The sequence below is a fragment of the Capricornis sumatraensis genome, chromosome 7 (genome assembly GCF_032405125.1).
Source record: "Capricornis sumatraensis isolate serow.1 chromosome 7, serow.2, whole genome shotgun sequence".
Taxonomy (NCBI): Eukaryota; Metazoa; Chordata; class Mammalia; order Artiodactyla; family Bovidae; genus Capricornis; species Capricornis sumatraensis.
Genome location: NC_091075.1, coordinates 60,960,101 through 60,986,576, shown reverse-complemented (window position 1 = coordinate 60,986,576; position 26,476 = coordinate 60,960,101). Strand labels below are relative to the sequence as shown.

At 37.4% G+C, this 26,476-nt stretch overlaps 1 protein-coding gene across 1 annotated transcript in view; it reads right to left on the bottom strand.

Annotated features, from left to right (window-relative positions):
* The window catches only part of KLB (klotho beta), a 33,913-nt gene extending 8,243 nt beyond the window's left edge, over positions 1 to 25,670 (bottom strand). Inside the window, 3 exon segments of the mRNA XM_068975112.1 lie at positions 3,237 to 3,505; positions 5,711 to 6,221; positions 24,846 to 25,670. Coding sequence (XP_068831213.1) covers positions 3,237 to 3,505; positions 5,711 to 6,221; positions 24,846 to 25,670 — 1,605 coding nt within the window.
* Between the last annotated feature and the right edge of the window lie 806 nt (positions 25,671 to 26,476).

Sequence of the window (26,476 nt, the reverse complement as noted above, 5' to 3'; positions counted from 1 at the left end):
AGATTGAGGGCAGGAGAAGGGGACGACAGAGGATGAGATGGTTGGATGGCATCACTGACTCAATGGACATGGGTTTGGGTGGACTCCAGGAGGTGGAGATGGACAGGGAGGCCTGGCGTGCTGCAATTCATGGAGTTGCAAAGAGTCGGACATGACTGAGCAACTAAAGTGAACTGAATATGATGTATTGGAAAATACACAACAGCATCTATGTAGTATTATTTCTAGAAACACTTAACTGAATCTAATAAAGAAACAGAAATCCATGCTTGCAGACATTTTACAAGCAACTGGGATGTCCCTGGTGGCTCAGTGGTTAAGATTTCACCTTCCAATGCAGGAGGTGTGGGTTGAGGAGCTAAGATCCCACATGCCTCCTGGTCAAAAAAAACCAAAACATAAAGCAGAAGCAATATTGTAACAAATATGATAAAAATTAAAAGAAAAAGTCCCACATTCTACAAAGCAACTGGCCTGAACTCTTCAAAACTATCAATACCATGAGATTAGGGGGATTTCTCTCAATTAAAGAAGCTAAAGATACATATAGGCCCAGATGCTGGGGAAGGCATAGTAGTATTTTTTAAATGTTATTTTCATTTTGTAGTCTTCCTATAGAGGCCATCTACTCTTGCCTGCCCATCATCTATTCATACAACCTTTGGCTGAGTTTTCAAAAAGCATCCAAATTTTTCTTGGTAAAGCATTTATCCTCATTCCTTAAGTGCAAGTGAAGCTGACTCCTCAGTGGGCTCCAGGTGTGAGCAAGAAGCCCAGGTCTGATTGATCACAGCATTGCTTTCCCCTGACCGAGTGATCAGCTCTTGCTCCGAGGAATAGGAGTAGGGTCCTCAGAGCGGACTGACAGTCATAGTGTCAGTTACTGGAGAGCAGATGGGTCTTCACATGAAGCAGGATCTTGCAGGTGGGGTTATGTACAATCCGGAACTCTTGTCTCTCCTGGGGCCTGTTGTTGCTGGTTCTAGACTTCGCAAAACATAAACCTACTTGAAGTGTTAGGGAAAAGATGGTCTGCCTGTGCCATGTGGAAGAGGAGAGAGATACTGGGTAAGTACGTGCCTCTCCGGGGGTCACAAACTGAAGGTGAGTCACTGTATTTATATCACTCCCTATATCTTTCTTCCTTTTATCACTCCCAGGCCTTTCCTAAAGTTTTGTCTAAATACTGATAGGGGTTGAGATTCATAACTTTGGCCACTCACGGTTTCGGCCCTTTTGTCTAGTTGTATCCCTTGCACATCTTGTTTTTCCATAAGCTTCTAGAATACAAGTACTATGAGGTCTTATAGCATAATGGTCAGAGACAGACAAATCAGGGTAAGTTGGACAAGTTATGTAACCTTCCTAAGCTTCGATTTCTTTGCCTATGAAATGAGGGTTTTGTGATTAAGTATACTGAATGTACATACATTCAGAAGTTAAGTGCTTGGAACATAGTAGGAGCTTCAAAAATAGTTTTGGAAAAATTATTTCGGAAAGAGCATCGTGCATCTGAGAACTTGAGGATAGCTTGCTACATGTTCTGTCACTATTTGTTACCTTAGGCAAGTCACTTTCTGTTATTAATTAACAGGCCTTACTTTCCTTAGCTATAAAATGAAAGATTTGAAACAAAAACAAAAACAAAACGAAACAAAACAAAACAAAATGAAAGATTTGGTATAGTCTCACCTGGGTCTAAAAGTTAGCCTTTTTCATACACTATGCACTGAGCAGTTACTGTGTATCTGAAACTGCTCTAGTAAGGCATCCAGCAGGCAGTAAATCCTCAAACCTCTCCACCGTCTTGCGGAGAAAGTTTGCATTCTAGTAGGAGAAACAGGTGATCAGTAAGGAAAATGTGTAAAGCAGTTACCAGAGGATGGCAGTGAGGGAAATGAGATACTGATTGAAGGGTACAAACTTCCAGTTATAAGATTAACATGTTCTGGGGGTCTATTATACAGGATGGTGACTATAGCTAATAATATTGTATTGTATACTTGAAAGTTGCTAAGAAGATCTTAAATTTTCTTACCATAAAAAAAAGATCTTAAATTTTCTTGCCTGTGATGGTATGGAAGTGATAGCTAATGCCATAGTGGTAATGTTTTTGCAATGAAAAATGTATCAAATCAACACATTGTACACCTCAAACTTACACAATGTTGTATGTCAATTATATCTCAATAAATCTGGAGAAAAAAGGAAAATGTGTAAAACATAGTATGGTAGATGTGATGAATGCTATATAAGAAAATAAAGCAGGAAGGGAGAATAAGCAGTGATAGTGATGAAGTTATGCTGTTTATTGTAGAGGGAAGCCTTATTGAGAGGTTGACGTTTGAGTTACATTTGAAGAAGGTGAAGAATGAGGCAAGTCAGGAGGCCCCATTGGGGTATAAAGACCTCATAAGGCAAATGACCCAAATTTATCATAAATCACTTAAATGAAGGGCCACTAGTAATTTGCTTCTGGCAAAACAAAAATCTAGGGAATTCCCTGGTGGTCCAGTGGCTAAGACTCCATGCTTTCACTGCTGAGGGTGTGGGTTCAATCCTTGTCAGGAAACTAAGATCCTACATGCTACATGGTGCAGCCAACAAATTAAAAAAAAAAAAAAAAAAAACTGTAAAATTTGTTTCCTGTAATTTTGATACTACTGACAAATGGCTGTCACAAAAATGACTGGAAGATCTCTCTAGACTATATGCAACTTGAGGGCAGTATGAAAAGCTCTCAGTAAGCATGAATTCTTCCCTTCCTCTCTCTTCTTTCCCCAATGTCCCTTATAACCCCCAAATAATCATGGTATTTGATATTATCTGACAGCTGTTTCTTAGATGTCATTGAGTAAAATGAAAGGGAATACTGTGTATTATTTGGAGTTGGTGATGGACAGGGAGGCCTGGCGTGCTGCATTTCATGGGGTCGCAAAGAGTCGGACACGACTGAGCGACTGAACTGAACTGATAGTTAAATTTGTGGAGCTTCCTAGGTGGCGCTAGTGGTAAAGAACTTGCCTGCCAATACAGGAGACAAAAGAGACACGTTTGATCCCTGGATCAGGGAAGAACCCCTGGAGGAGGGCATGGCAACCCACTGCAGTATTCTTGCCTGGAAAATTGCATGGACAGAGGAGCGTGCTGGACTACGGTCCATAGGGGAGCAAAGGGTCAGACACAACTTAGTGACTTAGCATGCATGCATAGTTAATTTGTAAGTAGCCACTTACCTTAAGGACAGATTCAGTGACACCCCAGGAGAAATCACAGGGAAACTGACCCTGCACATCTGGTGTGGACTCTTTCACAGTGAAACCATTTTCTTGAATGATCTGTTTATAGTAATGTGCTGAAGACTTGGGCTTTCTTTCTTTTTGTTTACTATTAAAATCCACATAAAATAATCCTCGGCGAGTGGTGTAAGCATCCTGCCATTCAAAGCCATCCAGGAGGGACCAGGCTGTGTAACCAAACACTTGTATTTCATCAAACTTGATTGCTGTACAGAAAGACAAAAGCAGATGTTCAGAGGCCTAAACACTCTGGTTCATGTTTACAGCTTCACAAATGACATGCCAGGGGCAGCATATTGTGAAACCAACTTTTTGCCTAATTTGCAGGCCCATTATATCAACTAGGAATTTTATTTTATTTATTTTTTGAATTTTATTTTTATATTTGAAAAGGGGCGGTTATTTTCAACCAGAATGGTCTTCCCATGTGAACAACACAGTTAAAGGGTCAAGTTTAAAATATTCCTTGTCAGAGAACTAAGATCCTGCGTGGGGCACCACATGGCCAAAAAATAAATACATAAAATAAAAATAAAATATTCATGAGACTTAACTTAGTGTGCAAATCTGTGTCAGAGTGCATGGTAATTTCCAGAACCCTTTGGGACCAATGCAGATGCCAGCTTTGACCAAGAGTTTCTCATTTCAAGCTTGGGTGGTTTCCCATTTGTGGACAAACTCTTCTATGAAACAATCCTCAGGGACTGAAACATCAGCTTTGAGAATGAACATATGTGAATGCAGATTTAAGGAGGAGACAGAAGCACAGTGATGTAAGAGAACAGGAACTGACCGGGCCCAGGGGCAAGAGGGGAGAGGGCTTGCTCTATTGTGCTCCTGGGCGGGGCTCTTGGGCAGGTTTCTCGACCTCAGTTTTCTCATTAGTAAAAACAGAGGATTGAAAAAGATGATCTTTCAGAAATTTTCTAGCTTTAAATTTAACAACGTTTAGGAATTAGGTAAAAGTTAAATATGCAATAAAAACAACAGTGGTTCAATCAAACATGAACTTTTGTTCTTAAAAGCTTTCATTTTCTCATGGAAATGTCTCCTTTCTGTACTTTGGGAGTTTTATCACAGAATTTCTTTTCCTAAAAGGTAGAATTGATGTCAAGAGATTCTAATGAGATAAATGTTTCAACAGGCCCTGGGTCTCGTGCTTTGGTGTCACAGGGCCCTGTGAAAGGAGGAATGGTAATGCCTAGGGAGTGACACCAGGCACTATGGGCAGAGTTCTCTGCTCTGGAGGCCCCCATGTGCACGAGCCCTGGGGCTGGGCCTGGCACAGCTCTGTTCCATGCGATCCTCCTGCAGGTTAGAACACTAGTGTCTTGCTCTCCCTGGGGACCTTTCCTGAACACTCTCTACAGAACCGGGGATTTTTTTCTCAAAGTTTGTGACTTTTGTTTTGGCCACTCCATGTAGTTTGCCATGATCTTAATTCCCTGACCAGGGATCGAATCCATGCTTTGGCAGTGAAAGCACGAAGTCCAAACCACTGAATCCCCAGGGCATTCCCTTCAAGCTTGTGACTTCTAAAGAGAGCTATAGAGTTGTAGAAAGAGCCACCGAGAATTCCTTTATATGGGAGAGAAATGGAGCCCAACTCTGTAGGGGACAGAACCATCATAATCAAAGCTCGTCTTCTGCTCCATTCTTTCTTTCTTTTTTTTTCCAAAGAAAGCTCCATTATTTCAATCAGCCACCTGCAGATGTCACTCCCTGAGTAATGGAAAAGGAATGAGAGGATGAGCAGGGCTTAGAGAAATATCCAGGAACAACAGAAATTGTTCAGGTTAGCCATTCACGGCTCATTCCCGGTATTCAGACTTCTCATCATCGAGTCATGTAATAGAGTAAAAGGACCACAGTCAAGAAAAGCTTTCAGCATCTTAAAACTGTTAAACTTTGGACATGTCTCATTAGCACTGGTGGCTCACACGGTAAAAAATCTGCCTGCAGTACAAGAGATCCAGGTTCAATCCCTTGGTCAGGAAGATCCCCTGGAGAAGGGAATGGCAACCCACTCCAGTACTCTTTCCTGGAGAATTCCATGGACAGAGGAGCCTGGTGGGTTACAGACCATGGGGTTGCACAGAGTTGGACACGACTGAGCGACTAACACTTTCTTTTCATTTTCCTTTAGTATTATGTTCTTTTTGAAGGAATGAAGCAGCACCTTGTTGAAAATTAGGATGTATCTACAACCTAAAATTATTCTGCTTTCAAACTCATTTATAAAGGACATGAAACTGAAAAAAAAGGGGACATGAGAGTAACATAAAATTCTGTCATCACTGCACAATAGAAAAGTCCAACAATACCAGCAACCTATTCAAAGGTGACCTTAAATATCCTATAGCAAAAGTATTCGAAACAGTTTTTTTTAATTGAGCTAATGTACGACCAACCTTGAAGAACCTGGTTGAGGAAGTTCTTCATCATGTAGATGGCTGTGGTATCCTCTGTTTTTACGTGACTGTCCATGAACCAGCCATTCTCAGTAATCAAGATTCGGGGATTGCCATATTCCAGTTTAATCCAGTTTAGCACATCTCTTAAATTGAGTGACACGTTTTGTCCCAGTTTAGCCATAGTGTTGGGGGGCTTGAAATTGTTGGGTCCAAAGGAAAAGGCAAAGAAGTCAGCTGTGCCCCTCACCTCATTCTTCTCTGCTTCAGAGAAACGAGGTAGAATGGAGAGCAACTGCTTTCTCATCACTTCTGGATAGTCGCCATCCCTGTGGATAGGGTTGGCAAACCACCCGAGCACGGAAACCATGGATTGCTGGCACTTGAGTATATCCTTTGTATTTTCTGATCTGTTTGGTTCAATCCAATGGGATCCCAATGTGATTGACAGCTGACCCTTCTGATGTGGGCGGAAATTTCTGTTGTAGTTATGCCAAACTTTCGAATGAGCCTAGTAATAAGAAAATATTGTTAATCTTTATTGCTGTTACTCACAAGGTTGTGACTTGGCTGGTAGAAGGTATTTTCATGGATAAATTAATGAATTGCTGGGTGATGGAGGGGAAAGCTGCCAGAGAACTCTGATAACTACGGAGTCTGCACTCTGTTCACTTCCTCCGTGCTTCCAACTTAAAGGCTCCCCTGTAAGATCACCGAGGGGCAGGCAGAGAGCCCTTGTCCAAGCTCCATCTTACTTTTTCTCTCCCTGTCTCCCTTCCAGGCCTTCTTGGGGCTGCATGCAGGTGAGATACTATGTAGATTACAGGGTTTTTTTCCTCTACATAAAAAGACTCGGAGCAGTGACCTTTCACTCTTCTACAGAATCTTTTGGCACTAAGTTAGAAATGCAGGATAACACAGCCTTTAAATTCTGTAAATGGATAATAACAGAGCTCACCTCTTATTGTAAGATTTGAATGAATTAATGTACTTTAGGAGAGTACCTGGCACAGAGTAACCTCTATATGAGCCTTAGCTATTATTACTGTTATTACAAAAGGGTGGCAGGCATGGTACAAAACAGAAAACCAGTGGAAATAGTGTAGGATTTGGGGTCAGCACACTTGGGCTTCAAGTTGAAGTACAAGCTACAGTGGCCTTTGACAAGTCACTTAAACTTTCTGAAATCTCTTCATATCTTCAGCTGTAAAATGAAGTTAAAAATAATAATCCCCTTTGTAAAGTTGTTTTCAGATGCAGGGCTAATGTATATATTGATTATGTAGCATAGAATAGAGCATCCAGGAGCTACTGCCAAAGATGGGTGTTATTATTGGTCCCCCTAGAGTCTACATTTCCAGTTGAGCTCACTTAAAACAGAGCCTCATGATTGGTCTCTAATCTATTTAATAGGTACTCATTGAGTGCTGACTCAACGAATGCCTGTCTTGTCTTGCCTTGCCTTGAGAAGCTGAAATAAATAGTACAGGAACCTGCTCTCAGAAGCCAATGATCTCAATGGGAAAATAAGACTAAAATGTGTGAAAGAGAAATATATAGCACCACATAAAATAAAACAGTAAACTAAGCCAGTAAAGAACCATGAGGTGTATCAGAAGGAGAACCAAAGGTTAAGGATTCCAATTAATGGCTCAGTTAAGGGCTTCCCTGGTGGTTGAAACAGTAAAGAATCCACCTGCAATGTGGGATATCTGGGTTCGATCCCTAGGAAGATCCCCTAGAAGAGGGCATGGCACCCATTCCAGTATTTTTGCCTGGAGAACTCCATGCACAGAGGAGACCGGTGGGCTATAGTCCATGGGATCGCAAAGGGTCGGACACAACTGAAGCGACTAAGCACACACACAGGCAGATTAATGCCCAAGGTCTCTTTCCTGTCCTGGGAAGCCAGAACTTCCTGGGGAAATGAACACATTTTCAATAGGCTTCCCATATTTTTCTACACTTGCTTCTTTTTGTTCCCCTCTCTACAAGGATGGTGTTTTAAAAAAATTAATGCACATTTGATGTGTGTTATGTAGTCTATTGTACATCCTTATGTAGTCTATTCTCCTTTCCTCTTCTCAGCACCTGACTTGCTTGCCTCTTCTTGTCTTTTCCTAAATCTGCCAATTTCTCCTCTATTTGGGTGCTTCTAGAACAAGAGCACAAACCCTTACTGCTTCTAACCCACAAAGTCAGCTTTCAATCTGTTCCTTTGCTTTTTTTTTTTTTCCTTTTGCTCACTGGAGATGTTTTCTTATATTGGGTTGAATTATCCAGAAGTGCCTTTTTGTAGGTCAAAAACAATAAAATATGAACAACGATTCAATCCTAATAGATCCTGTGGACATTAAAAATGCTCCATAAAATCTTGTTAGGGTGGGGAGAGATAAACATAAATGTGAGGGGTGAGGATTTCAAAACTGATGTCTCCTCGCCTTATGCAAGAAGAGCTAAATTAAACAATTTCATGGAAGATTTTCTGAAGAAGGAGATGCCTCCAGCTATTACCTCTATCTACCTGTTCTTACTCAGTTTTCATTGGAAGATTCTGGGAGCACTTAGCAAGCATCCCAATGTTCCTAAAGATCCTTAAAGAATATTCTTCTCAAAAACGTTTTCAGGCTGTAACCTCCTCCCCTGCCTCCAACCTGAGGTTGCAGTTTCTGGAAGGACTCTCAGTACTGTCTGGGACAGACTCTATCTGAAGTGGTCTCAGCTGCTCCAGACTTCTCTGGGGCTGGAATCACAGCGGGTCTTAACTGCATTTTTCCTGATTTGAAACAAAAGCAATTGTGCATTGCTAGAATTCAAAGGGAGGCATTCTTTGCTTATTCTAATCCATCACTTAATCCCTTGGTAGCCTCAGTGCTTTCATCCATAAAAGCCCCAGTGATCAGTAGTACGCCTCCTGTGGGTGGGTGTGCACCTCTGATGTGTAAACTGAAAAGCATTAAACACATGTAAGATTCTGAGCCATAAAGTAGCTGCCTGGCAAATATGATGTCATCAGACACTAAAGGGAAAGTGAGTTGAAATTTGTATAATGTATTAAACCAGTCCCAACAGCAATTAATCAGCTCTAATAGGAAAAAACAAGGGAGAATTTTCTTTGAAATAAATATTCTACTGCATATTTCAGTGATTAAACGAAAGATGACGTAAGTTGTGATAAAACAGACATGTATCTTTGCAGTAGTTTTCCAAGCAAGTTTTCTGGAAAAATAGATCTCTCCATGTATCTAGATACACATGCTATATACACATTTTGTTATGCCCCAAGGTGACCTTGGTGTTTCACAGTGTCTCTTTCACCTTTGCTGCTATTTGTATAGGCTATCAAGGTATCTAGGGTTATCTTTGCTCTGGGCTGAAGAGAGCCTCTCCATTCTCATGTGGAGAATGTGGGGGAGGTTCTTTGTGCAGTATTTATAGTTATAACTTGATCCTGTTTGCCAAGTAACCAGGTAAAAAGTATTGCTCCAAAAGAGTGAGTTTGACATAACTCTTGATGACACTGGAATATCTATGCGCGTGCTTTGGTCCAACGCTCAGAAAGGAGGTCTGCTGGGGAAACTGGACCACAGTTGGTGGGGGGAGTGCAACCTGGGCCCTGCAACCTTGCACAACCGTCATTCTGTGATTTTCCAAGGTTACCCTCTTTCTTGTACAAGGCCATCTACCTTTGGAATGATTGATTTAAAGGAGCTTCAACCTTTGTTCTTTAGATTCAGTAGCTTAAAGGAGAAGTCTGCTTTTTCTTTTTGAGGCAGATAGCAGGCAGAGACAGCCAGGGGCCCAATATCTCATTCTGCTCCCTCCTCTAATCTAACATAGAAGTTCTCTGATGCCACCGGAAGTCCAAATGCATGATAGGAAGCAAATAAGATAGCTGGACAACTTTAGAAACAAAGATGAAGAAGGGGTTAGGGTCAGGATGATGGAAGGGACACAAATGTAAGGCAGTGCTTTGGATGGCATGTATTGAAGAAACCTGGTACATCACACGTATCTGTATTTAAGGAATGCCCAATCATTGGTCAAAAATTAAATTTTCAAATCTGTGCACGGTTTTAGTCACATTTTGGCTGAAATATTTGCATGTGAACTTTAAACTTCTTTATTGTTAAAGCTATTTAATAAAGTATTAGCACCATTAAAGCATATTTACTTTAAAACTCCACAGAGCACATTGTTTCCATATTTCTGTTTCCCTCCCAGCTTTTCAAAATATATTTCTCAGCTAAAGTCACTCTAACATTTTCTATGTTATTTTTAGTTTTCATAATAACCTTAACAGTATGAGTTGGATGAAATATGATTTCCTTAGTCATCTCCCTCTTTTGATAAAAATTAGCTTGTCTTTCCTTTCCTGTCTCCTTTCCTCCTCCCTCTCTTTTCTCTCTCTCCGTTCCTTCTTCCCTCCGTCACACCCTTTCCGCCTTCCTTTCTGCCATAAATAATGTAATGACTCTCTTTGGCCATATAGCTTTTAATTTGTTTGAATTATTTCCTTTTTTTTTTTTAAATAAAAACCCAGGAATGAGCTATCTGTTTTTTGAAATACCTTTACATATTTCCAAATTGCTTTGCATACATTTTGTCCTTCAGTGTGGCTGTTTTTCAACCATCTACTTGGAATCATTGATTGCTCTTTTGGGGGATAACTGGCAGTCAGGAATGCTATGTAAGTGCTGCTCACCTACGTGGTACCACGGGGGACAGGACCTGGATCTTGAGAGCAGGACGCCTAGGCTTTGACACTGGCCCTGCTACTAACTTTAAGGTCTTGCGTAAGTCATTTCCCTCCTAGAGGCAGTCAGGTCCCTCCTTCATTATATTGAGCTAAAAATAGACATTCCAGAGAATTACTGTGAAGATAGAACAGGCAATATACTTAAAGACCTATGAAAACCACAGAAACCTAAATTTAAAGTACTTTAAAGGAGGAAGCTGAAAATTAATTAACTTGCTGTGGAGAACAGCTTTGGGAAGTTGTGTGGGCATACTAGTGTTCGCAGATGGCGCTCCCTGAACTCTCAAGGCTCCTGGCCGACAGTTTTGCCCTCATTTATTTTTGTTGCTGCTGACTGAGTTTATTCATTGTCCATTTGGGCTAGAATTAATTTCTGTTTGATTCATTTTTTCATTTACCTAGCACTTAAAAATTTTTTTTTAATTTTTACCCAGCACTTCTTTATATTAAGTATCAAGTTTTCTATTAGTTACAATCCTGCTCTTCTAAATTATTTAATATTCATTCACTCCACATTATTTATTGGGTGCTTAAGATGTGTCAACTTTATAGTTCATTGCTAAAAAGATTATATGACTATTATTTCTTTGAAATATATTATGTGAAAAAAATATATTATGTGATTGTTATTTTCTTATTTTTTGGACAATCTTGAAACTCTCTTGGAAACAATATCTTATGCTCATTATTCTTAGGAGAGAATTTAAATATTAACAAAAGTTATTACTTTTCATAAAGAAAATATTTACCCATTTTATTTCTAATGGTTTGAATTCATGTTTTGTATGGTTGGAGTAACACAGATCATGTTAAAATTCATTATTTTCCTCCTATTTTCTTTTCAATCATGATATCTTCAACTTATTCTTACAAATCATTGATTCTTATCAATTTGCATAGTGTCAGGATTTCCCCATAGAAGTCATGTAAAAACTAATATATTTGTTCCTGCAAAAAAAGGTCCTATTATTGTCACAGAATTCTAATTTCAATTATAATATTACTAGATTAAACTAATGCCTGAGCCAGAATCTAAGCCTGGCAACACAAAGAAGAAAAGGTTTAGAATAAAGGCAATAATCTATTAAGTGAAGCATCTGTAGGTTTCTTCAGATATTAGGCGGGCACTTAGAAGAAATCAATATCAGTAAATTGGTACCTTATTGAAGTTCAGATTACTTGCTCAAGGAGAATATATGCATGCCAACTTTGCAGAAGGCAGAATGACATTTTAAGTTTTCTGTTATTATTAAATTGACAATAGTGATCCTGTTAGTAATATTTTCATGCAAAAAGACTGTATCTCCAAGTATAACTGAAGCCAAAATGGCCTGGGTTGGAGACTTGAAGCCTTTCCTCAGAATTTAGAAATAAAAAGTTAAAGATAGTCAATATAGAAACCACTCTGAAAATTACAAATAATGTAATTATTACCAAAGTAAAAAAAAGACCTACCACTTTGGGGCTTGCCACAAAGGCAGATTGGCTGGAAACCTAAGGAACCTAAAACGTCAGGGCTCCTCACTGGCCTGAGTCCCCATGAAATGTCCTGGGTGGGGTGGGGAGCCAGACAGTACTTGGAAACGTTTCTAATTAAGTATTTCTGATAAATTCCTTGAAGAGACCTCAGAAAATAAGGAATCTGAATCTCTAAGACTACAATTACTACAGTAATTTGTTGTAATATTTTTCTCATTCTAAATAGATGTTTACTTTTGTACCAACACTTGTGTTTATGACTTTGTTTTGCTTTTTTTCTCCTTTATGTAAATTTCAGGCCCAGGCAACATAGATCCACTCTTGGCCTACAGGGTTCTTAACTGTATCTATTTTGTTCACAGTTTTACAAACAGATGCTCAGGGGAGAGCCTGGCATAGAATACTTGTTGACTGAATGCCCACTATGGATCAGCTAGTTTGCTGGTGACCTGAGATACGTTGTTGATAATACAGCCTCTGCAGCGCAGCTTTTATTTTTCCCATTTTAGAGAAGAAACTGAAGTTAAAGAGACTGAATAGTGATGGAGCCAGGACGTGAACCCAGGCCTCTCTGAACACTATACTAAACCATCCGGTTTTCTCTATGTCGCACCAGTTCTAAATTCTGAATCTTGGGGAAAGGCCATTTGACATGAACCATGACAGACTGTTTTAAAATTACATTTTCTTTCTGCTGCACTTGGTTATTAAAAGAACTAAATAGTCTTAGAATGAGGGTCTCACTCTTGCCTGTTGAGAATAAAATATCTATATACGGGTCTGAAATTTAGGATCATGTAGAAAGTTCATGGAGGACCTACCAGCAAATTTGGGATTTTCAGAAAACCATGTTGTTGTCCAAGTGCCTAGTACAGCATGTGACATTTATGTGTAATTCCCCTCTTTCCTAGAACTGGCAATGTTGACATTGGATATTGTTCTCACTGCTGTCAGAGGCTAAATGAATCCCTTAGGAACCATTTTTACACATGACTGTCTTGACTAAAGATGGTGAACTGTACACCATTGTCAATGTTAGACTGAAAGGGCAGGGATGCTTTGGTTGCATAGCACTTAGCACAGCATCATCTTTGCACAAGTCTTAATTAAATAGTTCCTTAAAGGTGAGTGACTTTCATGATAAAATAGAAAAGTGTTTAAATTGCAGAATCAGAAAATTTATAATATAAACAGTAGTAAAAATAAACATATATCTAGTGCTAAACATACTGAGCTTTTCAATACACTGTCTAGGTTTGCCATAGTTTTCCTACATCACTTTGCTAACAAAGGTCCGTCTAGTCAAAGCTATGGTTTTTCCAGTAGTCATGTATGGATGTGAGAGTTGGACCATAAAGAAGGCTGAGCACTAAAGAACTGATGCTTTTGGTAGTGCTGGAAAAGGCTCTTGAGAGTCCAGGGGACAGCAAGGAGATCAAACCAGTCAATCCTGAAGGAAATCAATCCCAAATATTCATTGGAAGGACTGATACTGAAGCTCCAATACTCTGGCCACCTGATGAGAAGAGCCAAATCATTGGAAGACTCTGATGCTGGGAAAGATTGAGGGCAGGAGGAGAAGAGGGCGATAGAGGATGAGATGGTTGGATGACATTATTGACTCAATGGACATGAGTTTGACCAAACTCTGTGAGATAGTGAAGGACAGGGAAGCCTGGCGTGCTGCAGTCCATGGAGTTGCAAAGAGTGGACACAACTTTGTGACTGAATAACAGACATTTGTGGTTCAGTCAATAAAGATACTAAGCACTATTCTAACTACTTTCCATGTCCTATCTCATTACAGTCCTCATTTAAATCTCGAGAGGTAGGTACTATTATTATTCCCATTTTATAAGAGAGCAAGGGAAGAGAGGTTAGGTGGTTTGTTCATAAGTTAAGTTAAGCTGAGGCTGTATTGCTCCAAGTTTTGTGTTCTTGCCTGCTAATTAGAGGTAGAAGATGGACTTTAGAGATCATTCGGTCTAATTCTTTAAAACTCTTTGTTACAGAAAAGATGCTGAAGCACAAGAAATAAGTAACTTGCCCAACGTCTCAGTTAGTGCAAAGCTAGAATTAGAGCTAAATCCTTCAACCTCTAGGTCACTGTCATTTCTGGACATGATGCACATTAAACTATGTGCTTTCAAAACAGACATTTATATTTTAGACTCAAAGGTGATTGAACAGGCTGTGTAAACGCAAGGAGTATGTAACAGACATGGCACAAAAACGAGGGACAGTACACTGAGAAAGACATGTGACAGGGGGTGCCAGGAACACTTTAAGAGGACTTCCCTTGTGGCTCGGCAGTAAAGAATTCACCCTCAATGCGAGAGAAGGAGATTTGATCCCTGGGTTGGGAAGATCCCCTGGAGAAGGAAATGGCAACCCACTCCAGTATTCAGGCCTGGAGAATTCCATGGACAGAGGAGCCTGATAGGCTATATAGTCCATGGGGTCACAAAGAGTCAGACAAAACTGAATGACTTTCACTTTCACTTTTCATCCAGTCTTACCAGCTGGGACATCATCTCAGTCCCCAAACAGAAAGTTCATCAGCATTACCTCCTGTTCTGCTTAATTATTTTTTTGCCCTTAAAGAAATTATACACAACAGTAAAAGCAAGTTTAGAAAAATCATTTTTACTTCTTGCTTTCCTTCAACCCATGGCTACTATTTTATCCTTTCCTTCACACTTCGTTCATTATGGCGATTAATTGCTTAAATTCAAGTCTATAAACACTTATTTAACAAAACAAGGCAGCTTTGCACAGTGACAGTATTGTAGCCAATTAAATTTATCCAAAATGTGATCGTTGCTAATTGAAAACTTTTCCCAATATCCTGCTTAAAAACAAAACAACAAAAATGCACACATACAAATACAAAGAGAAAACAAATACAAGCCACTTTAGTAGGCATTTAGAAAAAATATTAACAAGATAGCTCCTGCCTCCAGGTGACCTATGACCTCTAGTAGGAGAGAGAAGTACAGAAAGAAGTAGAAGAAAAATTAGTTAGAAATGATAACACAATCTTAATGTAATAATATGATTCAAAGTTTTAAAAAATGTCTATATGTGTAGGCTTATATATATAGAGAAATATATTTTGACATTGAACAAGCTGCTAGCATTGTTAGTTCTGAGGTATGGATTTAGGGAGTAAGAAAAGAGAAGACTGTTCATTTTTAACTTTATGTCTTTCTGTATTGTTTAAATGTTTTGTAGTAAAAATGCATTATTTTGAAATTTTAAGAAGTCAAGAGAATAGGTTGAAACATGTTTCCTGTCAGTGAATTTAATTGCTCTGTGCTATCACTTTTCACTTTCTCTGAAGTTTCAAAAGTCTCAAATTAAAAAAAAAGTGACTTACATAAAAAGTTCTGTTCTTCTGGATTTCATTCTATATTAAAGAATGTTTAGTTTTTTTTTTCACTCCAGAATAACACGTTCATATTTAAAGGTAAAACAAGGAAGCATACAATAACATGTGATTGCCATGTAAAATGAATTGATAACAGTAAACCCAACCCTTTATTTAAGACTCAGTCACAGAATCTCGGGTCAAGCTATGATGCTATAGAGAACCAGTGAATGGACTCCTCCAAAATACTAAAGGATCCTGGTTTTCACCAGCCTCAAGGCTCCCTCAATTTTTAGGTAGTACTATTAGATCACCCAGGAAGTCAATTTCATTACTTCTGTGATTCACTATTTATTGATTAGTAAGTTAGAAGGTTCTAGTCTATTCTCAGTGTCCCTCTGCTTTTCAGCAACAGAATCACTGTTAATGTTCAATAATTTTAATTACTCCTTTTCTTTCAATATAAACTATTTTCTAATATGAGTTTTCTCAGTAAGATTTTTTGCATGCAATTAAATGACACATGTGTTATATTATAAACTAGTACATGTTTCCCTCAGTTCATAGTTTCATTGTATTCACTGTTTCCATTAGTTACAATATTTTTGATCTCCAGTTGGGCCTAATTTTCCATGTATGAGAGTGTTCACATCAAATCAAGCTGTTTAAATACGATCCCAATGTTATTCTCTGAACATTTATAATTACATTTATTTAAACCTGTTAATCATTCACTGAAGTATAAGTTTTTCTACTTAATGATTAGAAAAGGTAAACACTGGTCTCTTGAAGGTTTTAAAATACCAACTGTCCTCTACAAATAGTTTTTTTTACTAGCCTGTTCTGTCAAACAATGGTATTCTGGTTATTGAAACTCTTTGGCAATTCTTATCCCAAAGCTGTTTTAACCTTGTATTCAAATTTGATTAGAAACATTGATAAGAATACTATTTTTAACTTGCTTTATCACTATTTCCTGTATCTTGTTAGACGTGTCTTAGGTCCTAATAAAGATGAGTTGGGATTATAATATAGGTACTATGGCGTTCCCTGGTGGCCTAGTGGTTAGGATTCTGGGTTTTCACTGCCATGGCCCGGGTTCAATCCCTGTTGGGAAACTGAAATCCTGCAAGCTGCTCAGTGAGGCAAAATATATATATATATTATATATATATATATATATATATACACACACATATTTGTGTGCATATAATGTTATATATATACCATGCATTAGCTAATTAAATGAATAATTATGTTAACATTTTTAAACTTTAGATGATATTGCCAAAGGCACACATATATGAGTAAATAGCACTTTAATGGGACATTAAAGTTTTGACAAGTAAAAATTAAAATCACGGGACAAATAATAAACCTCATGATTAACGCATGAGTTAGGGATAAACTGTTCATAGATTTTGTGGACAAATAAAACACATAGCTAGATTGTTTTTAAATAGGCAAAGTGAAGTCAAATATCTATCAAGTCTGCATCAACACAAGTGGCTGCCATGAGGTTGTAGGCTGTAAATTGGTCTTTTTTGCTGAGGCTAGGTAGCTGATTCATGTCAGCTAACTTGCTAACTTGTATTCAGACTGATGAAATTTAAATTTTGGATCTGACACTTATTGTGAGTTAAAAAAAAGACATTTGTATAGTTGTGTAATCTCACAATTATACAAAATACAAATTTCTGTGGGCTTCAGTTTCATCAACTATAAAATGCCTGTAAGAATACCTACCTGGCAGGGTTGATGTAAAAATTAAATGAGATAACATATGAAAAGTGGGGAAGGAAATGGCAACCTAGTAGTTTCTGACACAATAATAGGTGTGCAATAAAATAGTTTTATCATAATAGCTATTAAGAATAGTATAATAGAACATAAAAAAAGTTATCTGTTATAATTGTGTCAAGTGCCCATTTTAAGAATTAAAACCAGTTTCTGTCCTTTATCCCATTTCTGTATTATTGTTCCTTTGTTTTGTTTTTGGTGTTAGAAGGGAAGTGGTGGAAGGTAGCAAGTTAGTTTTTTTTTAATGTTCTCATGGACAGAAAAGCTTGGGCAAGTTTTTTAGCTAGCAGATTTAACAAAAATTAATTTTGATATATTGTTGTCTTGCAACCCAACTTTAACAAGGGAGCTTTTAAAAATTCCTTTTTTTTTCCCATGGAGAAAACCATTTCAGATGATCCTTGGAGGTTTTGCTTCTCTGTAACCAAGACAAGCTAAAAAGTACTCCTGCTAGAAACTCCATTTTGAAATATTATGCTTAGTTTTCAAAATATTCGTGGGAGGTTGGGCTGAAGAGGTTTAAAAATGACATTTAATCTATTTAAATGTGTCTATGAAACAGGACAGCCTTCTTGTTCAAGAAAACAGTTGCAGCCGTCTGTTGCCAAAGAAGGCTTAGCTATAAATCATGGGAATGGTGGCTTTTTCACAGCTGTTTCTGCAGTTTTAGCACTAAATTTTGGTTAGGAATTTTGACAGAACCCTTAAGAAGCGTACTATATAAAGATGACTGTTTCCTTTTCTTTTCAAAATACAAAATAATCTCTTTACTTTCTTACTTTATGTATTCTTTGCTTTTATTTTTATTTATTTTATTTTTTGCTTTTAATTGTGAAAATTGTCATAACACGTAAAGGTAGAAAGGATAGTATAATGACCCCTGAAAACACATCACTCAGTTTTAAGAGCTGTCAACATTCTGCACCTTGTTTTGAGATGCGCTTTCAATGTAAACTTTTTAACAGAAGCAGGTATACACAGTGAATTTGCATGTTCTGAAAAGACAGTATGTTTATGCCAGTATCTGGTTTAGTGTGTGTGTGTGTGTGTGTGTCTGAAGCCACTTTATTCAATTACAATTTTAAATCCTTTCTGGGGCAAAGCAGATTTTCCTTAAATAGGAAATAATCAATTGAATTATTTATTGAATACCTAATACATATGCAGCCTTGTGTGACCTTCTCTGAGGGAATGACGCCAATAAATGCCAAGACAGAGTTCCTCAAAGAGGTGGAAAAATAGGGCATAAATCAAGTCGTATTCCAGGCTCAGGAACAAACTGGTGAGGCCTTGACCTCGAGTAGAGTTTCCCAACGTATCTTGTCCTGAAAGCCTCTTTCACAGTATTAAGCAATCTCTTGAGCCCCTGAGGAATTTAAAGATATCATTTCATCATTTGTGTGTGGTATACAAACAAGTGTTGATCTATATTTTCTTTTATGTAATTCTATTTCATTAAAGATTGTACTGAAAAGTTTATTTCAAATAAATTTAAAATATTCAGAAAATAAAATATGAATATTTAAAATACTCATACATAAAGATAAATATTGGCATTTTCCCATTTAATAATGAATAGGTTTATGTTACTAAAATTATTTTAACTACATAAGAAAATGTATTTTATGACATATTTTTAAATGACACACTGTGTTTGGTATTAGGACTGAAAAAGTAAAAAGTGAAAGTGAAGTGACTCGTGACCGATTCTTTTCGACCCTGTGGACTGTAGCCTGCCAGGCTCCTCCATCCGTAGGATTTTCCAGGCAAGAATACTGGAGTGGGTTGCCATTTTCTTCTCCAGGGGATCTTCCCGACCCATGGATCAAACTCAGGTCTCCTGCATTGCAGGCAAAGTCTTCACCCTCTGAGCCACAGGGAATCCCACTGAATATATACTCAAATACAGAATAAAATGTACATATTCATTATGGTTTTCCAAGGCTGGTACATTTATATCTTTTTGTATGGAATGTGATATTGGGCATAACAAAGATGAACATTTTTTTATTTTAAATGTCACATATTTAAGGATATTAGAAAACACTGGTCTTTCATATATAATAGTATATAAGATTTCCTTTCAAAATAAACTTTTTTTTCACTTTCTTTTTTTCTGGCCAATCATCTTACGGGATTTCAGTTACCCAACCAGGGATTGAACCCCGGGCCATGGCAGTGAAAACACCAAATCCTAACCATTAGACCCCCCGGAGACTCCCCTCAAAATAAACATTTTTAAAGAAAAAATAATTAATAATGCATGTGGTACTTGGGTATACAAACGAGCCAGCAAAATGCCACCATGAAGTAATGCTTTGTGAAACACAAAGTTATGGCGTCAAAAATGGATAAATATTAATATATTTATAATATTGCTTCTATAACATTTTGTCTGAATTCTTGAATTTTACTCTTAAAAAAGAACAAGTGTGCAAAAAGTAAGTTTATTGTTTTGTTCATAAATAACTATGTAAGAGAAATGGGTTGGGGCAACTCTTTCAAGTATTTTACAGATAACACGGAACTAGTAGGAACAGTCTTTATTCCCACTGTGTGAAAAGCCAAACTAGATACAATCATCAATGTTATTTTCTCATTTAATATTTTTAAAGCATCATTTGTTATCAAAAAACATCCTGATATGCTATAAATTAGGGTCTGTGTATGGGACTTAACAAGTCTGGTGAATATCTCCTTGAGGTGATTCTGTAAAACTGAGACAATTGTATGTCCCTCATATTGATTGTATTTCAAAGTTACTGTTCTTTATGGTTCATATCTTTAACCAGTTGACAATTTATAGCTTTAAATCAGTTGTTTTCAAGGGAGGGAAGGGGGAGAAATTGTGCATCCCCCCTCAACTCCAGGGGACATTTGGTAATGTCTGGAGACAATTTTGGTTGTAACCCTGGGGACAAACATGCCACTGTCATCTAGGGGATAGAGGCCAGGAATGCTTCTAAACATCCTGCAAAGCACAGGACAGATCATGAGGAGGAAGAATTATTTGGCCCAATATGTCAACAGCACTCAGGTTAAGAAATCCTGGTACTGTGTAAACAGTACACATCTATGATGGATAATAACTTAAAGCCATGAAATGATCAGAACTATCATAGAAGCTGGCAGTATTTAGTGGTGTAATAAACTGAAGGAGTTACCATCTTATGAGCAACCTCATATCCCCCACCTCCCTGTATGTTTACTCAGAGGCTCTCAAATACTTCATTTTAAGGTTGGGGAAGGGAATAAAATTCATATATTTAAATTATTTTGCATATTTGTTGATTTACAGATAGAATAAAAACATATACCATTACTGCCTTTATTAACATGAAAACTTGGCGCTTTGCTGCTCTGAGGCATGCGTGCATAGGCCAAACAGGCTAGAATCTCGTGTCTGGGATTTTAAAACCTGATTTTTGGGACAGAGAACTCTTTCCTCTACAAAGGAGAGTGCAGGGCAAACCCACAAGAAGAAATAAACAAGAGAGACTAAGATAAAGGGCTTGTGAGGGTGTCCTAGTTACTGGGTCCATTCATCCCTGTGATTTGGTTACAGGAAATTGCTCATTTTTGCTTAAGTCAACTTGAGTTAGGTTTCTATCTCTTGCAACCAAGAATCCTAACATAAAACATACCACTGAATAAATATAAGCAATATTTCAAGAATTAGCTAGAATGCAATGAAATACGAATTTTGAACCTGTGGTTGGTTCTTCGATTACAAGGTATAAGATAGAAATCCCAAACCATTCATTCCACAGTATTAATACCTGTTGCTGCTGCTGCTAAGTCACTTCAGTCGTGTCCGACTCTGTGCGACCCCATAGACAGCGGCCCACCAGGCTCCCCCGTCCCTGGGATTCTCCAGGCAAGAACACTGGAGTGGGTTGCCATTTCCTTCTCCAATGCATGAAAGGGAAAAGTGAAAGTGAAGTCACTCAGTCATATCCGACTCTTAGTGACCCCATGGACTGCAGCCCACCAGGCTCCTCCGTCCATGGGATTTTCCAGGCCAGAGTATTGGAGTGGGGTGCCATTGCCTTCTCCATATTAATACCTAGCATGTACCTAATATTCTGTATTAGGTGCTGGAAACGTAAAACACATCAAACACAGTCTCTTGCAAAGAACTCTCAGGCTAGTCGAGGGAGATGGAAAAATACCACATGAAAGGAGTGCTATGATGGAAGCAAACATGTCTTATTACGGGAGCCCTCAGGAGGGCACTAACTCTGATGAGTTGAGAACTTAGCAGTGGAGACTGCCAAAGTTGAGTCTTGAAGGACATTAGATGGATAAAGCAGGGAGTTAGAAGGGCATTCTAGCTGGATAGAGCGCTTGTAGACTTAGCATGCACACACAGAGGTTGCGTGGAGAGGAGTAAGTGAAGTGAAGTGAAGTCGCTCAGTCATGTCCGACTCTTTGCGACCCTATGGACTGTAGCCCACCAGGCTACTCCATCCATGGAATTTTCCAGGCAAGAGTACTGGAGTGGGTTGTCATTTCCTTCTCGGTGGAGAGGAATGGTAGTGTAAAATTAAGACCCTCTTGGGCTTCCAGGGTGGCTCAGACAGTGAAGTATCTGCCTGTGATAGGAGAGACCTGAGTTCCATCCCTGGGTCAGGAAGATCCCCTGAAAAAGGGAACGGCTACCCACTCCAGTATTTTTGCCTGGAGAATCCCATGAACAAAGGAGCCTGGTGAGCTTCAGTTCATGGGGTCACAAAGAGTCGGACACAACTGAGCGAGTTTCCCTTTCACAAAGCACTCCTAGTATTGTGTTATTATGGAGTGTAGAGTACTAGGGGTTAGCGTCACTGATGGGGACAGGAGGGAGGAAATGCAGGCTGGGGCTGTGTCCTAAAGATCTTGTGAAAACTTGGGACTTCATTCCTAAAACTTTGGAAAGCCACTAATGGATTTTATGCAAAGGAGTGACATGATGCTTGGTAGAAATGTCATTGTATAAACAGAGATGATAATAGGTACCTGGGAAGGTTGTTGTAAAAATCATAGAAAATATTTAAAGCTATGATTACAGTGCTTAGAGATGGTCAAGGCCGAAGAATGCACCCTCTTTCTGTCCAAATGTTGTTAAAAACTCAGAGTGGTGGATCTATTAGTAGGTATCAGACTTAGCTTGCTCTAAGGTAATCCCCAGATATTCAATAAAGTGAAATCTAGATTCCAGGTCAGTCTCAGGACTGACTAGACCATTCAGGTTTCCTGCAAACCAGAACATTTAAGACTGAGATGGTGCTTTCAACATCATCCTGGAACTAGAAAGGCTACAAAGAGCCACTGTGAAATCTTTTCAGTATCTGAGGACTGGGGAATAAAGTGGTCTATAAATGACTTATGAATTTAGTTTTATATTAGTTTTTTTTTTAACTCAATAAATGTTCTTGGACAAAAAACTAAGCCTAAAGAAATGCTTCTTCTGGGTCACAAGTTGGCATAACAAGGGAGAAATATTTCGTTGCAACATAAAATATCAAATGAATCTTTTCTATGTTAAAGGAAGGCGAGAGAGGGGGTAAATGAGAAAATCTAGTTCACCCTGGGCTGCCAAACTATTGCGAGATTTCTCTCTGGTGCTATAAGTCACTGGGTTATGCAGTAGATTTCACTTTCTGACTGATTGCAAGAGACCCCTCATGCTCCTTATGTAGGTCAGTGATTTAGAAACTTAAAGGGATAAAAGTAATTATTTGGAAAATAATTAAAATGTAATCCTTTTATTTTAAACAATAAAATTTATCTTACTATCTAATTTTATGTTAAAGACAGAGTTTATTTCAAATTAGAGGAAAATGAAAAATATCTGAAAATATAGCTTTGATAGAATAAGTTTGGAAACAGTATCTGTTAATTAAAACTTTTTTTCTGTGTGTTTTTATCAGATAGTTTTTAGGGCTTTAAATTAACCACTGAAACATATTCTTCATGATAATTCTAATTGTTAACATTTTTCCAGGTAGGTGACCAAAAACTTTTTAACAATTTAGAATATTTTTGTTTCTAAAAAGGTTAAATAAGCACATATGCACATGTGTATATTTGCATAGAAAGCTTTATAAAGACTATATGAGATACTACTAACAGTAGTTTCCCTGAGTTTGGGATTATCAGGTGCAGAGAGACGGATAAATTTAACTTTTTCACTTTATATCTCAATTTATATGAGCATGTATTATTTTAATAATTTAAAGAACTAAATAAAAGGAATATTTTTCTAAAATATATATGCATAATCTTCATAGTTAATAGCTGTATGCTTTCTCCCCTTTGAGGTCTATTTGCCAAATCACAGTATACCCATACATTAATATTTGTTCTGTATACAAGTACAGTCAAAGATACATAAATGACCTTGAGATTGTAGTGCAATATGTTAACTGAACTGCAAGGGCAGGTGTGACTGAAACATAGTGCAATGTACATGTACGATAATCCAAAAAGTTCAAAAAGGAAAGAAGGGTTAACAGGTATTTTTGTATGTGAAAATTTAGACATGGAGTAATTTTATGTTCCTATACATTTTTCTGTTTCTATATATTTAACATTTGATTATTAAAACATCAAATTACTTCTCCTAGCACATTATGAAACCCTTCTAGTAAAGCTTTTTTCATTTTCAAAATGTAGCAGGTATCCAGAGTAATTTATTTTTTCCAAGTAAACTATTTAGATTAAAAAGTGAAGCCTGATTCTAGATATTAGCCTCAATATAAGACAAAACTTGAAAATTCCTGAAAGATTGCTCTTTTAAAAATATTCTTAATATAGATATTCTGTGTTTAATAATGTTGTAATTTATAAATTCCATGGTCACAACAGCTCATTTTACTCTGTAACCTTGGGCAACTTATTTAATCTCACTAAGCTTAAGTTTACTCATCTTTAAAATGGGGATAATAAAGGACCTAGTTCATAAGGTTATTATGAGGATTAAATATGATAATATATATAATATGCTTAATGTCATTTGTGGTAAATAATAAGCTCTCAATAAATATTAGCTATTATTTTGTTTACATTTCACTATTCTTTTCATCATTTTAGCATTTCCCAACATAAACTCTAGGTTTTGAAATATACTCCTTTAAAACACTTAGTAGAGCATTTTCTTTCCAGTTGTTATATTACTAGTTTAATTTTAACTCCTAGAACAAATAGTCTCATCTTTTCTGCCATGTAACACAAAGTCAACTGTGGAATACATTTATTTCAGTTCTTGCATTTAATATGTATTATCAATTAGCTAACATTTATCTACCTCATTATTGCTAAATATCACTAAGAATAGCAATGTCAACAACAAATACATGTTTGAAATGGTTATGCCTTAACATTAAGTTCTGAATTGGTTGCATATGGTCAGAAAAAGGGTTTCAACAATTAAATTTATGAAGGACTGGCTTTCCACAGAATGAAAGTAAACTCATATTCTCACTTTCTGATGTATAGCTGTAGATTTAAAAATAGTTAATTTAAAAAGTGTAATATTTAAGGAAAATAGTTGGGTTAATACAGTAATAAAACATGCACTACCTTAAGTATGAAATCTGAGGGTAGAACTTGTACATTAGACTAAAATTAGTTGAGCTGATTTCAATAAAAAGTTATTTAAATAAAACATACATTTTCATAGAGTTTCTTTTAAACTCCTGCTCTTTATATTCTGAAAGTATACTATGAAGTCAGCTGTACAGTACCTTGATCAGGTTGTGTCCCACGGTGTAGACAGCTGCTAAATTTCCCTTCTCTCCAGGAGCATGGATACCAGTCCCATACCCATGCCAAGCGACTAGATATGGGTTGTGAATTGTAATCCAATATTTGACACGGTCCCCAAATGTCTGGAAACAGTATGTGGCATAGTCATTGAAGAAATCTATTATGGTTTCATTTTTCCACCCCCCATATTTTTCCTGGAGAGCCAAAGGCAAATCCCAATGATATAAAGTAACTATAGGTTCAATGTTTCTAAGTACCAGAGCATTGAGAAGAGTATTGTAATACTGGAGACCTTTCGCGTTGACAGCTGATACTATTCCACCTGGGAAAAGCCTTGGCCAGGAAATTGAAAATTGATAGAAAGAAACGCCTATAAAATCCAGGGCTGATAAGTCCTTTTCCAGAAAAATGTAACTGTCACTGGAACTATTCATGGTGTTGACATTTTTAAGGTGTGTCTGGATGAAGTGATCCCATATAGAAGGTCCTTTTCCGTCTGCCTTCCAATTTCCTTCCACTTGAAATGCTCCAGTCCCAACGCCCCAGAAAAAGTTTTTAGGAAAAGTGTCATAGAGAAACAGCTGACTTTCATTTACCGGACTGAAATTAGGATTTTTAGACCATATAGTTCTTCCGTCTCCAGAGAATCCAGTAACAGCTCGTAGGAGAATAAACGCTGACAGAATGACAGATCTTGGCAGTCCCCCGCTGGACATTGTTTTCCTATAGCGTATGTTTCTTTCATCGGTGCTGAAGAAAATCCATTCATTCCCTGGAGATCATGCTGCACAGCCTGGCTTCATTTGCCACTAACTGCTCGACTGTCTTATCAACGCTTCAGTATAAAAGCTTGTGATTGTAAAGCTCTGTCAATGATTAGCTTGAACTGTGAGACTTAGGATGGGTCAGGGAGAGCAACGTAATTTGAGGGAGGTGGCTCTATTGCACTCACCAGCATGTTGCCTTCTCTCTTATTATTGGAAAAATTATATGGAAATGCATCAGTGACAAATAGTTCAAATGTATAACTTATATGTAAACAAGGAAGGAAATGCCATAGTTTCTTTGTCGACTTTGATAGTGATGAAAATCTTTTCTGGATGTTTTGGACATTATTGAGTAAAGAGTATACCTTTTCTATTTTTGTAGGCTTTGAGTGGTAATTTTATGTTTCACATTTCAGAAAAAGCAATTTTATGGACAAATAAACAGCATTCCTATATGCCAATAATAAAGAATTAGAAAACATAAGATATTATGCATGCATGAAAATTATAACACATTTAAGAATAATCTTATTAACTACTATTTATTTTAAGAACATTTTAAAAATGTATTTTAAATTAAATAATGAAGGAAGAAATATACAGCACTTTCTGGGTGGAAACACTGAATAATTTCCAATTTAATTTATACATTTAATGCACTTTTAACCAAAGTCCTCTGATCCCAAATTTTAGTTCAACAAAATTATTGTGGAAATTCACTTAAAGAATAAATACACAATAATTGCAAAAAAAAAACCACTGAAAAAGAAAATAGTGATGCTGTGTACTACCTTTAGATATGAAAACATAAAGAAAAATTTAAGGAGCATTGTCTGGAATAA